Source organism: Nannospalax galili, unplaced genomic scaffold (assembly GCF_000622305.1).
Source record: "Nannospalax galili isolate Female #2095 unplaced genomic scaffold, S.galili_v1.0 scaffold411, whole genome shotgun sequence".
Classification (NCBI taxonomy): Eukaryota; Metazoa; Chordata; class Mammalia; order Rodentia; family Spalacidae; genus Nannospalax; species Nannospalax galili.
Genome location: NW_008329714.1, coordinates 223,342 through 239,086, shown reverse-complemented (window position 1 = coordinate 239,086; position 15,745 = coordinate 223,342). Strand labels below are relative to the sequence as shown.

The window sequence follows — 15,745 nt, the reverse complement described above, 5'->3', positions numbered from 1 at the left end:
CACACACACACACACACACACACACACACACACACACACACAAAATCTGCTAGGAAGCCAGGCATCGTGGCTCATTCTTGTAATCTCAGTATTTGGAAGCTGAGGTGCAGAGAATACCTCAATTTCGAGATCAGCTACAACGTGAGGTCCTTCTGTCTTAAATATATAAATATTTTAAAATTAAAGTAACCCTCTAGGGATTCAGCTCAGTGGTGGAGTTCTTGTCAAGTATATCTAAGCCTATACAAAACCTTGGGTTCTATCCCCAGGACCACAAAAACAAAAAACAACCAAGCAGATTCCAACCTCAGAACCCAAAGAGGAACCCTGGAACCTCTTCAGACCCAACAGACCCAACCTCAGAAAACAAAACATCCTCCTATGACCCTACCCTGACCCAGGGTGTCCAGGCACCAAGTAAAGTTATTAATAAGCCATAAGGAAATAACACAGCTAGTTAGCAGACAGGCCACTAGCACTGCCCATCCACCCGGAGTCTTGTCGTGGCATTGAGTTTCTGAGCTTCCCTCAAGGCACTGTTGTCTTTTCTTGGTCTAAAATACCTACAAAAAGAACATGACTGTCAGATGCACAAGGCAATCTTTTCTGTAAAACATTAAAAAATTAAAAACCAAGCCTTATGGCTTTGCAGCTAACTGTGCACATCAACCTCGAGTACATGAAGATATACAGCTGTGGCTGGACACAGGTACATCTACCACTGTGTAGCTGCAAGCACTACCAAACCTCATCTGTATTTGAAGGATACAGATCTGAGGCCTGTGCACTGCCTACAGGCTGGCCTTTGACACAGCTGTGGAAACTGTTAGTAAGGTCACAAAGAGGACAGGGTGACACAACTTTTGGAGTCACCCAAATTTTCAGAACCCTCCCAGACCCATTCTTCTAAAAAGTGCCTGTATTAGGATTTATTTTTCAGATTCTAAATCCTGCCAGGTTTCTGTTGACTAATATATCCCTGTGCATTCCAAAAGGTTTGAGTGATTCGTTTTCACTTGCCGTGCTCTTGTATTAGCCTTGGAAAAAAAAACATTTGTTTCTTCGCATTTTACAGTTTAGAAAGCCAAGACTCCAAAGTAAAGGCAACAGGACAACCAAGGAACAGAGTAAGAACTAGATTGTTGATCAGCTTCCATTTGGAGAGCCCTCCCTGCAAGGCCACCTCAGGCATTGCCTCAGGGGAAGGGATAAAATGAAACAAGCAAACCTGAGAGGGAGCTGGTGAGGATACAGTGGGAAGCTGCTGGAAGACAGAAATCTCAGGCTCCTACAGATACCCCAAGGGACACAGAAGTCAAAGAGAGTCATGGTAGAGGCAAAGCAATTGTGAGAAGCAGCTGTGGGACTGAAGCAGGGCCCAGGTCAAAGAGAACTGCAGGAAGAGGAACAGCAAAGGAGAAGCAGCTAAAGACACTCACACAGACGTTGTCTTGCCGCTCCTTTGAAAGTGTTTTATAGTACTCAAATGGCCATGAACTTTAACAAAAGGCATAATTACTGAGTATGCTCAAAGCTGCAGTCTAAGAAAACAAACAAACACCTTTTCCCAAGTCACTAAAAAAGAGCTATGACGAAGTACGAGCACAGTTAGTGAACACATGAGAACCTGAGGCTCTTGGACCACTCAATTCTGTATTCTTAAATATTTCAAGAATTCCACTCCACCCAGGCTCTGGTTCTGAGTACATGTGTTGTGTGTGTTTTTGAACTCCTGGCATAAGATGCCATCTTAGAGATTAACTTGGTCTGGTAGCCATGTCTACTAAGAGCAGAAAAGCATATGGCTAGCCAGGACTATGTTGATGAAGCTGTTATTTCTCTAGTGGAAGGAGACGTTTACAAGACTCTGACGTCTAATCTAGCCTTTAACCACCTCTTGCCATTCCCCAGCCGCAAGTGATCTCGAGAGATGCTAGAGTAGACAGGGAGCAGGTTAACTGAAAGGGGACTCCATGATGCTGCTTCCATGAGATCACTATGCATGATGAGGTAGAACTTTGCAGTGATGCAGCTGCTGGGGGATCACTCACGCTCATGCAGGTAAACAAGGCCTAAATGCATAAGTTCACCAAACTGAACTTTGGCAGAATCATATTTGGTCCATCACTGGTGATTTATCTGGAGTGACTAGACATTTGTTCACATGTCCCCAGGAAATATCTATGCAACACCATGCCACCCTTTCTTTGTTTTATCTTTCCTACAATAAACCATCAGAAGACTACTAGCACTCCAGAAATCCCCTTCTTTCTCCAAATCACTTCCCTACCGTCTCCCTAGAAGTAACCACAGTCTTGACCTTAACAAAACAGGTTACTTTTGCCTGTCCCAGAGCTTCTCTGAATGAATGCATACAACAGCGTGTGCTTGGCACTACTGTATGAGCTGCACCTGTGTTGTGTGGCAGTACTTTATTCATGTTCATTGTAGTCCAGTAAATGAAAATCCATTCTGCTGGTTTGAGAGAATCATTTCTCTTATTTGTAGATAGGGTGTGGTATAGCCTAGGTTGACCTGAACTCTTTATCCTCCTACGCTTAACCTTCCAAGTGCTGGGATTACCAGTGTGTTCCTCCATGTCCAGCTTTTTGTATTATTTGATAGAGTCTTGCTATGTAGCCCAGATGGCTTTGAACTTATGGTGATCCTCATGTTTCAACTTCCCCAGGGCTGGGATTACAGGTTATGTACCATACTTGAACATACTTCTTGATATACACATGTTCTATTTCTTAATATAAGTAGTAGCTCCATGAGTGTGTTCATTTGGGGAAAATCCATCAAACTGTGCCTGTATGGTTTACGTACTTTTGTATGTGTACCGTATTTTAATAAAAAAACCTGATTTTAAAAATATACACAAACAAGTAAAGGGATACAAATATTAAACAGATTGTGATGACAGCTGTCCAATACTCAACTCACTGAGCAATTCAATTACAATGAATGAATTCCATGGTATGTAAAATTACACCTTACCAAAGCTTTCTAAAACCCTGTGTGTTTATAAAGCAGCAGGAAACTAGGTAAGTTCAATGAAGACATGCATTTGTATGTGAAGGTTATATCTAGCTCCCAAAATGTAAAAGAAACTCAAAAAATATTTGCTCAGTGGAAGAAAATTGTATACCACCAAAACTGAGCTCTTGAGTGCTTCATGACCTCCTACTAGGAAGTTTTGGTCACAGCTGATCAGGCAGAAAGGCCCTGCCTTCAGCCCTCCTGTGCCCTGCTTCTCTAGCTCCGACAGTGGTAAAGAGGGAGACTGTGGATTCCCCTCCTGGATCCATATGTAATTCTACGACCCTGAGTACCTTCCTCCCTGAGCCTGGTCTCTCATCTGTAAAATGGAGATTATGTGATGATATCTACCTCACAGGGTTGTTACAAAGATTGACTATTAATCTTCCTTCAGCAAGGACCATGTCGACACTTGGAAAAATAAAGGTTTCTCCTGAAAATAAGAAGGAAGCCCTCTTTTCAGGAAGGGAAGGTGAGCTTGGGGGCTTTACCTGATGAAACGTATACTTGAACAGAAGAGTCAGAAACTCCACCACAGGGAACTGGGAGTAAGACTCGATTCTTCTCAGGTGAACACTCACAAAGAGCCGCAGAAAGTCAGTAAACTTCTCAATGTAGCTGCGTGAGGCAAGAAGATAAAGTTGACACAAGAAACACAGCCCCCTCCTTAGAAGAGAGCTCAAATTCAATCATAATTTCTCTCAGTAAAAAACTATACAAATATACATTTTCAGTTAAAAACTCAAAGGCCTACAACAATTACCTACGAGACAGGCAACCCTTCATTCCATTATCACCTGAAACACAGCAGAAAAGCAACTTTAATCCTCAGATACTACCTGCCAACGCTTATTATAAGCCACATGTGCTATGTTCTAACTAACTCATTATTGTTAAGCCCTGATTAAAGGAAAGGAATTACTGCTTTTTTTTAAAAAAAAAAAAAGGCAATGGGGAGATTACTGTGTCATTTCAATCTGGAAAATCTGAAAGGCAGGGTCTTTTGCTAGAAGGCTGATATGAAGGTGAAATGCACCAGGCAAGAAATAATACACAATCCAATGTCTGCTGCTTCCCTCTGACTCCCACCACTGATGAAGGACAGCACATCTACTCTACTCTAAAAATGACTTTCAAATATAAAAAGAGGAAGGCTATAAGAGCTAGACAATCCTCAGAGGGCAATTTAGTCTAATGCTTCCATTTTACAGAAGAGGCTCAAAGAGGGAAAGTGACCCACTAAGGTCACTCAGCCATCTCATGGCAGAGGGGACTGTCATCCACTCTCAATCCATGATCTTTCTGTGCACTGCACAGTGGTTCCCCAGTTACTGCTATTCACAAAACCATTTCACAGAAGAGTGAGTCACAGCTACAAGGATAAGAGATTTCTCTTATTAAACACATAATCATCATCACTCTCACATCTCAGAAACTGGTACTTTAAACACCCAATACCAAAAGGTGATTAGAAAATGAGATGGCCATGCCTTCATAAATCACATTTTTGGAGAACAAAACAGCTAGACATTAGGCCTTAGCCAAATTTTAAGTAATATCGAAAAGCAACTCTGAAATACTAACTGCAAGAAGCAGATATATGAAATAACAAAAGTGGACAAGACAACCACCCTTCAGAAGAACAAAACAGACCCAGAAATCCAACGTCCTCTGCTATTCCTGGGACCTGCTCCCTTAGGCCAACCTGCCTGTCTGACCTCTCTATGGCTGGTTCATACATGTGGACATTTTTGGTGGCTTTTAAAAAGAGTTTAATTTGTCTCTATGGATCTTGAAGCCAGATACTTATAAACAAACAAAAGCAGCTGGGTTTTGTTTTTTTGAGGCAGGTCTTAATCATGCAGCTCTGGGTGGCTTGGAACTTACTATGCTGACCAGGCTGGTCTCAAACTTTTGGTCCTCCTACCTAGTCCTCCTCCTGCCTCTTCCTCCCCAGTGCTGGGATTACAGATGTGTGCCACCAAGCCTGAATTAAAATCAGTTGTTTTGAGAGAGAAAGGACAAAGTGCCTTCTCTCTGCAGCCTCCAAGCATTACTCATTTCTTTGTATGTACTGCCTCTCTTTTCTATATGGATTCTCAGAGGTATCAGCTAGTCAGCTTAGAGATCTAAAGGAAGATGCACTTGTTACCCATAAAAGAACAAAGACCCATCAGGAACAACATACCTAGCAATTTCAAGTTTGTTTTAATTTTCAACCCAATTTTTAAAAAATGCAAACTGGGTGTAGTGGTTCAAGATGTTAATCCTACCACTCAGCAGGCAAGAGAACTGCCACAAGTTCAAGACCAGCATGGGTTACAGTGAATTCCAGGTCAACCAGGGGCACAGAGTAAGACATTATCTCAAAAAATGAACCACCCAAACAAAAACAAACAAGGGTATTCAACAGCTGAAGCTAGAGATTTGATTTCACTTCATTTTCTTCCCTTGCTCACCTTTCCGGTACAGGCACTAATCAAGAGAATAAGGTGGAAAAGGGCAGCGGATGAAAGAAGCAAAGGACCTGGTTAAGCAGCTCCTAAACAATTCAACAAGAACTGAGGGTTTAGAACTGGTCAGGAACCAAGAGCCAAGACGCAAGCACACACTTGTGTCTGTCACCTTTCTGCTTCCAGGTACCTCTCAGCTTTCACAGGAAACCAGGAAGCGTAAGATCAAAATACAAAACCAAGAGCACAAAGGTTACACAGAGCACAATCTACAGATAATCCATGTTGACTGTGCCCGAGACTACACTGTGCAGCAAGGAAGTCACAACAGCCAGCTGGAATAAGCAGTTATATATTTTTTTATTAACATATGAAGACAAGACAATCTTTCCCTATCTCTCTTTTTATGGTCTTTATGAGACACAGTCTCCCTGTAGCCAGAGCTGGCCTGGAACTTGCTAGCAGACCAGGCTGGCCTCAGTCGCACAGAGCTCCACCTACTTCTGCCTCCCATGTGCTAGGACCAGAGACGTGTACCACCATGCTCAGCTTGACAGGCATTCTTAAAGCTAGAAAAAATATGAAATTGTGTGAACTGTGAAGCATTTAAATTCATATAGTTCACATAAGAAGTTAATACTAAATAATGGAGGGGAAAATCCACCAGGGGCTAGCGAGATTGCTCAGAAGATAAGGCACTTGCCACCAAACCTGAAAAGTTTGAATTCATGGACAACCCCCCCCCGCCCCCGCCGCCGCCGACATGATGGAAAGAGAGAGCCAACTTCTGCAAGTTCTTCTCTGATCTCAACACATACCATGGCATGTGCCCCCACCCACAAAATATAATTTAAAATATAAGAAATTTTAATTAAAAGAAATCCTGTTGGACTGAGTATATTTGTAATTATACAAAGCAAATGTCAAACAAAGCTTGTTTACAATGAACCAAACCAAAATAACTTTACATTCAAATTTTGAACTTCAGAAAAACATAAAACCACCTACTTTAAAGAGCAGTAAAACGATCTTGACTTTAGGTAGCTGACTTTATAGGCTGCTACTTATTCTAAGGAAAAGGAAACAGTTAAACTCTATCACTAAAATCAAGTTGGAAATTGATTAAAGTGTTAACAGCTTTTACCACCATCAAGTTCATATTTACTAATTCAACATACTTTATCGGCTTTGATGTTTGTGAATTGTTCACAATGCAAGCTTCAAGTTGCTCTCATCTTTATAGAGCAGTAGCATCATGTTTATCAAGGCTGTAAGATGCTGAGCTGAGGGTGTGGCCAGGTAGAATGCTTGCCTAGCATGCACAAGGCCCTGGGTCCCACCAATCGGGACCATTAAAAAACAAAACAAAACAAAAAAACCCCTAAAAGTTAGACTGACATTATCTGCAAAAGAAATAATGAAACCTTGCCTCTGACTGCTATGCTGAGGCCATCTTTTAAAATACTTCAAGAAAAATGAGCCTGGGGAATTTTAGGTCTAAACGACAATAACAAAGCAATTCAAATATGTGCTACCGAACTACCCACGAACCTCTCGCCTATCTTTTGATGAACAGCTATCATTTATGTCAAAGTCACAATACTAACAGCATTCCTATATCTGCAAGATGTCCACTTGGGAAAAATCCAACAGTGAAAACCAACAAGTAGCACCAAGTGAGAATGGATGGAGCCCTGTACCTCTGCAGACCGCTTCTGTTCTTGCCTACGCAGGAGCCGCACTCTCACTTCCTGCACACCTGAGACCTGTAGGCAGACAGTGAGGAAGAGGGACAGAGCATGGACAGGAGGACAGGAGGACAGGAGGTGGATGAACAAGGAAAAGAGACAACAGGCCTACGCGATCCACTAGCACTTTTCACACTCAGTTCACTTCCCATAACCACCCAAACCCTTCTAATCCAGCCTGACCTTTCTGGGGCACACCTACCTTTCCATCCTTACTGGGAGCCCCATACTCTGAAACCAAAGGGGGTTACAGGCACCACACAGCATGGTGGGACAAGCAACCAGGCCCCTTCTCCGGGTGTGACTCCCACCTGTTCTCATTACCTCTCATCGAGCTCCTCTAGCCTGCTCTTCACCGTGTGGGCATTGTTGTCCTTGGTGATTTTTTGCAGGAGGTAGAAGGTCTGCTGGAACATCCGCAGTAAGTACTCCTCAAATTCCATAGGCACACAGTTCTTGGACATGAGTTCATTGATGCAGGACATGGCCAAGACCCCAAGTCGGCCACGCTCCTGACCCAAAACACAGTTCTGGCTACTGCCATTCACAGATGCCATCTTTCTGGCCCGGGTGTCACAGCCAAATCGGGCAAAGTGGAAGATGGTGGTGAGGAGGGATGGGGTGATGCTGGCAGACAGAGGAATCCAACTGAAGAGATGCGCCAGGCACTCCAAGGCCAGGGAACAAACATACTCACTCTCCACATCCAGGATGGGGATGGGCTGATTCAGGAGTTTGGCCGAATTTGGACTCTGCAACAGGTTACTCAGTAAATCACCTGGAAATTTAAAAAATGCTTTTTATGATACCCAGTATCAAACCTCTTTCTGAAAACACTGCAAGGAATTCTTCCTCCCAAAATAGTTTAGCCACTATAAAAGTCAAAATCCAAAAATCAATATGCTCTATATTAAACACCAGTGACAGGTAATACCTAACACCAAATCACAGTCCAGATGAGTTAAAGAATTAAACCAAAGACAAACCTTTAAAGTTTATAGAAAAAAAAAGAGAGAGAGGATAAAGGGAAAGAGTAAAACAATCAAAACACATACCTTGACAAAAAAAATACTGAGTTTAACAACAAGTCACCAAATAATTTCTCACCAATGAAAAACATGAAAAGAATATGACCAGAAGCACAGTGGACTAAAAAGAAGTTAGCCACTATTTCTTTTTTTTGGGGGGGGGGCTCTCTTTGAGACAGGGTTTCCCTGTAGCCCCAGCTGTCCTGGAACTCACTATGTAGACCGCGCTGGCCTTGAACTCAGAGATCCGCCTGCCTCTGCCTCTGCCTCCTTTAATCCTCTGCTGGGATTAAAGGCATTCGCCACCACGCCTGGCATTAGCCACTATTTCTAACACCAAAAAGGACTAAAATTGAAAACATAAAATTGCTGTACTTCAACCAGATATAGACAGGTACTGGGTAGGAAGAAATGTAAAAGGGCAACCAGCATATTAACAAACACCAAATTCATTAGTAATTAGGAAACACCAACTAACAAGTGACCAAGAAAAATCCAGACTGTTGAAGAATGCCAAGTGCTCCAAGGGAGGCACACAGGAACACTCAGGCAGCCCAGGCCTGAGAGCAGTTGCTCTGCTGCAGCAGCTGGCACTCTGGAATCTGTGACGATGCCTTCTGTCCCCTGACCATTCCCTTCAGCTTGTTCCAAAGCAACCTTCACACAGTTCTATGAGGGGGCAGACAGAGGCTATTACATGGGGGCAGCTAAAGGTGATCTGGGCTCCTCAGTGAAGGGGCAAGACAGGCAAGACTGAGGATATATCCTGCATCATGCAGGGAGCAGGCACAATCCAGCATGAGAGACAGGAAAAGGAAGTATTGAAAAAAATAGAATACAATATTACCATAGCATCTACATATTAAAATACATGGACACCAATCAGCAAGTTTTCACAAGAACAAGTTACCAAAAAGGCTATACATTATATATACTAAAATGACTGTGGATTATGGGAAAGAAGGAAATAGAAAGCTAGGTTTTAAAGAGAATAAGGACTAGAGAGATGGCTCAGTGGTTAAGAGACCTAGGTTCGTTTCCCACACCCACATGGTGGCTAACAACCACCTGTAACTTCAGTTCCAGGGGATTCAAAACCGTCTTCTGGCCTCCATGGGCACTGCACAACACGATACATTTAAATGCAGGCAAAACATTGATAAACACATAATTTTTTAAAAGTGAAATTAAAAAAAGATGAAGAGGGGGAATAGCAGGATGTCTCAGCAGGTAAACCTCTGCCTCCAAACTGATGACCTGAATTCAATGCTCAGGAGATACAGCGTCAGCTAGCCTGGAACACACGGCACAGCAGCAGAGACAAGGTGGAAGGTAAAACTACCTCCTAAAAACTTCCTCTAACCTCCACTCATGTGCCATGACATACATATTCATTTCCTCTCCCTCTCCCTCTCTCCCCCCCTCCCCCTTCCTCCTTCTCTCCCTCCACCCCCTCACATACACATACACAGAATGAGAAGGACCATGCATATACCAATGTAACTCAAATGCTATGATCTGCACACAAGGATTAAGTTCACTACCTACACTGTGGCTACAAAACCTCAGGTGTGGCAGGCTGGAAAACTGACTCAGTGGTTACAAGCACTGGTTGCTCTTGCAGAGAACCCAGGTTTAATAGCACCTACATGGCAGCTGACAACCGTCCATAATTCCAGTTCCAGAGGAATCCAACTCCCTCTTCTGACCTCCATGGCACGAGTGTACTTATATACATGCAGGCAATACACCCATACACATTTAAAAAAATAATAAAATTTTTTTAAAAAAAACAAAAACACAACCATTCTCTTTAAGTCTGGTCGAGGAACCCCTGAGGGTCCACAAGACCTCTCAGGCTCCATAAACACTCTGCACCCCCACCCCACCCCCCAGTGTTGGGCAATGAACCTAGGGCCTCACCTATGCTAGACAAGCATTCTATGTTGAGTCAGAGCCTCAGACCTTCAAAACTCGTTTTTAAAAACACTGAGAAGTATCTTTTCTCACTTATAAGCAACAACTTTCCAGAGGCCACACCACATATGATACCACACCAGAGAGAATACAGAACTTCAGATTTAAAGAGACTTTAACAGTGCAAAACAATCCTGCCTTTGGTCCACTAACTTTCCATTTTTGCTTTGGAAAACAGCTGACTTTCATTAAAATATCTTAACAGATTATATATGAACTCATGTTTTTAATTTTTTGTGTATGAATGTATTGCCTGAATGTATGTAAGTGAACCCATATCGTGCAGTGCCCATGGAGGTCAGGGGAGGGTGTTGGATTTCTGGAACTGGAATTACAGGCAGTTATTAGCCGCTATGTGGGTGCTAGGAATCTAACCTAGGTCCTCTGCAAGAACAGTGCTCTTAACCGCTGAATCATCATTTCTCAAGCCCCTGAATTCATGTTCTTTAAAAAATAAATAACAAATATAAAATTCCTTCCTTTCCTTAGAGATGGCTATTCTGTTACAGCTGAAGACAAAATAATTGGCCGAAGGTCACAAGCTAAGTGACCAGGCCTAAGGGGCAAGCCTAGGACCCAAAGCTTGAAGGCAGACCAGCACACAGACTGTCCAGACTAGGAACTGCAGGTTCTTGTCTGCTCCACTATTCACTGGCTGTGAAATCTCTGGCAAGTAGCCTTAAAAGCCTCAGTTTCCTTGCTTGCAAAGGCTCATAGCAGTCCGTCTAGTGAAGCGAGTGGTCACCACTGTGGCAGGGTTAGAAGAAAAAGCAACAATTTGAGGAACTACACTGACAAATAAACCACGCTCCCTTCAAACCTTTCCCTACACCAGACCATTACAGCTATTCAAAGAACCAGTCTTTTCTTTGAAAATGGACAGGAAACTTCTGAGAGAAAATAATGTGGACAAAAAACCATGAGCCTACGAAGCTTCCTGAGGCCAGCAGAAAGCAAGATGCATGGGATTTGGCTGGGCTGGGGCACTCAGCAGAGACTGATGATGGGTTGTAGTAAACAGGGTTAGTCACTAACCCTAAGCTTTCAGAGAATGAATTTCCTCTACAAAACTGAGTTTATGAGCCAGGCGTGAAACTGCACATCTTTAATCCTAGTACTTGCGAGGCAAAGGCAGGTAGAATTCTGTGAATTTGAGACCAGCCTGATCTACATAGTGAGACCCTGTCACAGGAGAGGGGAGGGAAGGGGGGGAGAGAAGTCAAGAAAGTTTTCCTCTACTATATCTTTAAGTGTACAAAAGCAGCAGCCTGAGTGCTGATCAAGCATCATACTACCCAAATAACGGAGCAAGACCCAAAGACTTCACTTTAAGTTATCATTTAAAAATTGTTAGCAGGTGAACACACAATTCTTAGTGTTCAAGTACAACAGTTTAAAACATACTTAATTCCCAAGGTTCCCCTCCCATGTCAAAGCCTCAATTTGTTTACTTTTTTCTGAATACTGAAATTCAAGGCTTCAAAAACACTTTAATAATGTTTCGGAGGCACTACTCATGAAGTGACACCACAAGTTTAGGTTTTGTTAAAGAGCAATGTCAGGGTCTTTCACCCAATCTCACAAAACTTAGGCAACATAACAAAGAGGGAAACACAGACTGTGATTTGTATGTTTTCATATTCCCCAACCTGGTCCAGAGGAAAATAAAGCCTATCAAAAAACAAATGAAGTTAGCTGAGAACGTACCTGAGAGAAGCAGCTGGAACAAATGACCTCAGAAAACAGATGGTCTGAAGAGTCACCCATGCTACCTTACATGGATCCTAAGCTAGCATTCTATGACACACAAAAAACCTAACTCCAAAGAACTAATCTTTGCAAACCACACTTAAGTGAAAGACAATCTTAAAGAACAAGCAAACTTCAGAATATTAAGATATGTTTGTCCAATCATAAAGGCAAACATCTGTATTATTTACAAATTTTTCACACACACACACACACACACACTAGAATTCAGTTTGTAAGTTTTAAATCTAAGTAGTCTGATAGACTAACAGTTTTTAGCCCAAGTATACACAATAAGCAGAATTTGGGATTAGTATTCTATGAGCAATCGCAACCAAAATTCACGATGTGTTTTCAATTCTATAGTAATTCTGCAAGAAGTTCAAGTTCCACATACTAACACGCTACATAAACAGCCTGGCCTTAGAGATGTTTGATTTCAAGTCCACTTCCTTGAGGTTTAAAAAAAAAAATATATGTGGGGGCTAGAGAGATCAATCACTCAGTGGTTAAGAGAACTGGTTCTTCTTGCAGAAGACCTGGGTTCAAATCCCAGTACCCACATAGCAGCTAACAACCTGTATGTAACTTTAGTTCCAGGGGATCCAAAGCTCTCTTCTGACCTCGGCAGGCACTGCATGTCAGAGGTGAGCTTACATTCATGTAGGCATAACAGTCATAAAAATTAAAAACATTTTTTAAAGATGCAGAAATATTTCAGTCACATCAGCTGTCGCAGGAAAGAAATGCATCTGAGATCATCTAGTGTAAATATAAACATTTAGGAACTAAACAGTCTTTGTTGAATTACTCTTAGCATTCTTGATTATTTACACTAATGATGTATACTCAATGCTAACTTCTGCACACTGATTCCCAATTTGCCCCAGCAATATGACTTTCGCCCCAGTCAATGGGGAAGACATTGCTCCCTCTCTCCGTCCTCTCCTTCAGGGTGCTGCCACCTTCTGCTGGAGGAGGACAAAACTTTCTCAAGCTCCCAGCTCATCACAACCTCAGCGCATGCAGAACAGCTGGGGAATGAGAAAGAGAAAGGAGGAGGAGTAAGGGGGAGGTGATGGTGAGATGGCTCAGCAGATAAAGACACTTGCTCCAAGCCTGACAACCTGAGTTTGATCCCCAGCACCTGCATGGTAGAAGGAAAGATGCAACTTCTGCAAGTTGTCCTTTGACCACACATACACTATGGTGCATGTGCACCCAGATACATGCACACATACACATGTATATGCACAAAAATAAATGTAAAAACAATTTTTTAATAAATAAATTGACAGGAACAGATGGACAGCACAAGATCAAAGATGTCATCTTCCTGACAGACAAGCAAGAAACAAAACGTTGTTCAAATATTGTATTAGAAAGTACAAGTGTTCAGGAGAACACTAACTCCTCAGAAAGCACACGCAGGAAGGCAAAAACAGAGTAGAAAAGAGTCAACATCTGCATCCTGGGCAAGCGTCCTGGGCAAGTGAGCTGCTGCTACTCCCTGAGGAGACCCTAACTGCATTAGCCAGGAATGCCAAAGGTGGCAGAAGACCATACCACTTTCTCCTGAAGTCGGGGATGGTGGCGGGGTGGCAGCAGTAACACTGTGTTTGTCCCAGACAGTCTCCAAGATACCTACCAAGAAAGGAAAAACAATGTGAGAGACATAAAAATAATTTATTGCTATCACTAATCAAACATCAGTATTTACACATCCCTTTCTCACTGCATGTCTCCCTCAAGCTACTGGCTGTGTCTCTCTATTCTACTTCTGGCTACCCTGTGTGTGGGGGAGGGTCTGTTTGCATGGGTACGTGTTGTGTTATATGTGTTGTATCTGTCTGTTCACATACATGTATGCACATGCCTGTGGATGCGCAAGGTTGCTTTTGGGAATCTTCCGCCTCGATTGTTCTTCATTCTTACTCTTTTGAGACAGGGCCTACATGACCAATCTCAAAAATATCTTATTGTTTTTTATTTTACATGTATGAGTGCAATGCTTCATGTAGGTAGGTGCACCTATGTCATGCAGTGTCCGAGGAGGTCAGAAGAGGGTGTGTGATTCCCTGGAACTGAAGTCATAGATGGTTGTTAGCCACCTGGGTCTTCTGCAAGAGCAGCCAGTGCTCTTAACTCCTGAGCCATCTCTCCAACCCCATGACTAGTCTTAATGGCAAGGTTGTTCCAGAGAGCTGAGGTTGGAGTTACAGGCAAGCTGCCACACTCACCAAGCTTTTATGTGGGTTCTGGTTATCTAAACTCCAAACCTCTGCCTTGCACAGCAAATGCTTTAACTACTGAGCCATGTCCATAGCTCACCAGCTATCTTTTGCAGACTCTCTACTGCTTTACCTGCACCCTGCCACATGGCTTCTCCTTGCTGTTTCCTCCAGTCTTGCTCTTTGGAAAGGTCACATGGTTGCTATGTCTACTCACAGTTGATTCTTCCCTCATCCTTGGCCACTCCAGTGTCCTAGGCAACTGCCCAAACTCTCCTCTGATGTGTCATGTCATTCTTCCCAGCTTTCCTCTGGTTCTCATGCTACCTCTTCATCCTTACTGCCACTCTCAGCCCACAGTAGCTTAAATCCTCATCTTCCCCCTGATTCCCTCACTGACCTTCCTTTCCTTTCACTCTCTCTGTGGGAGTAACTACTGCTGTGGCTCCAGCCAAATGTTCCAAAATGTCTGTTGAGCCCAAAACTCATTATGACTATACACTCCAGCTCTACTGTCATACGACAGGGACTCAGAAACCAGGCAAGGAATCCATTCACAGACCTGCACAGGCGACTGCTTCCTGGGCCATACCACTTGAATATACCAAACTCAATACACACACACACACACACACACACACACACACACACACACACACACACACACACAACGCCCCTACTGCTGACCCTCGACAGCACCACCCACAATCTTAGCACTTGGCCATCTATACACCCCCTGACCCCACCTGATCCAGTCTTCCTCAATGCTGAACCTTCAATATACATTATCCCTGTTCTTCTCCACCTCTACCCTGCCCTCCTCGTCCAAATCTCAACCTTCCCTTCCCTAACTGCTACTTATTTGTCCCTCAGAATTCCACTCAGCTGCATATGCTCCAAGTGCTCTTTCTAGATGCTTAGTTTTATCCCCACATGACACACCTATTATAACTTAAAATATTGCTAAATATTTAGATATTGTTTAAAAAAAACACGTTTACTTGCTTCTCTCCCACTATGGTGCAAATTACTATAGGACAGGGCTGTCTTTAACCTTTTATGTATCCCAACAGAGCATGGCATACGAGATGATCACAGAAGCTCAAAAAAATACTCTCCCCAGAGAGAGGAAAGGGAGACAAATAATACTTAGGTAGTGTGAAAAATCAAAAGGAAATGTATTATTTCATAAGCCTATTAAAAAATACACATATGCCAGGCGTGGTGGCGGGCACCTTTAATCCCAGCCCTCGGGAGGCAGAGGCAGGTGGATCTCTACGAGATCAAGGCTACTCTGGTTCACACTGTGACTTCCAGGTGGGCTGTGACTAGAGACCCTGCTATAAAACAACCAACAAAAAGACCAAAAAAAAAAAAAAACAATATGTATGAGAGTGCATGTGAGTAACTGAAGGCTGTATAACAACAACAACAAAAATAAATCGCAGAGCCAGGCAGGAATCAGGGTGGCCCAAAAGACTCCTAAAATAAAATAGGCTATTGCAACAGCCCATGGT

General features: G+C 42.8%; 1 protein-coding gene across 5 annotated transcripts in view; it reads right to left on the bottom strand.

Annotated features, from left to right (window-relative positions):
- Positions 1-15,745, bottom strand: part of Xpo6 (exportin 6) — a 135,532-nt gene that overhangs the window by 54,665 nt on the left and 65,122 nt on the right. For all 5 annotated transcript variants that reach the window (XM_008841609.3, XM_008841619.2, XM_008841601.3 and 2 more), the window contains exons 6-8: positions 13,564-13,641; positions 7,568-8,021; positions 3,534-3,660 (exon numbers count right to left, since the gene is read on the bottom strand). In XM_008841609.3, coding sequence (XP_008839831.1) covers positions 3,534-3,660; positions 7,568-8,021; positions 13,564-13,641 — 659 coding nt within the window. The remainder of the gene's footprint in view (positions 1-3,533; positions 3,661-7,567; positions 8,022-13,563; positions 13,642-15,745) is intronic.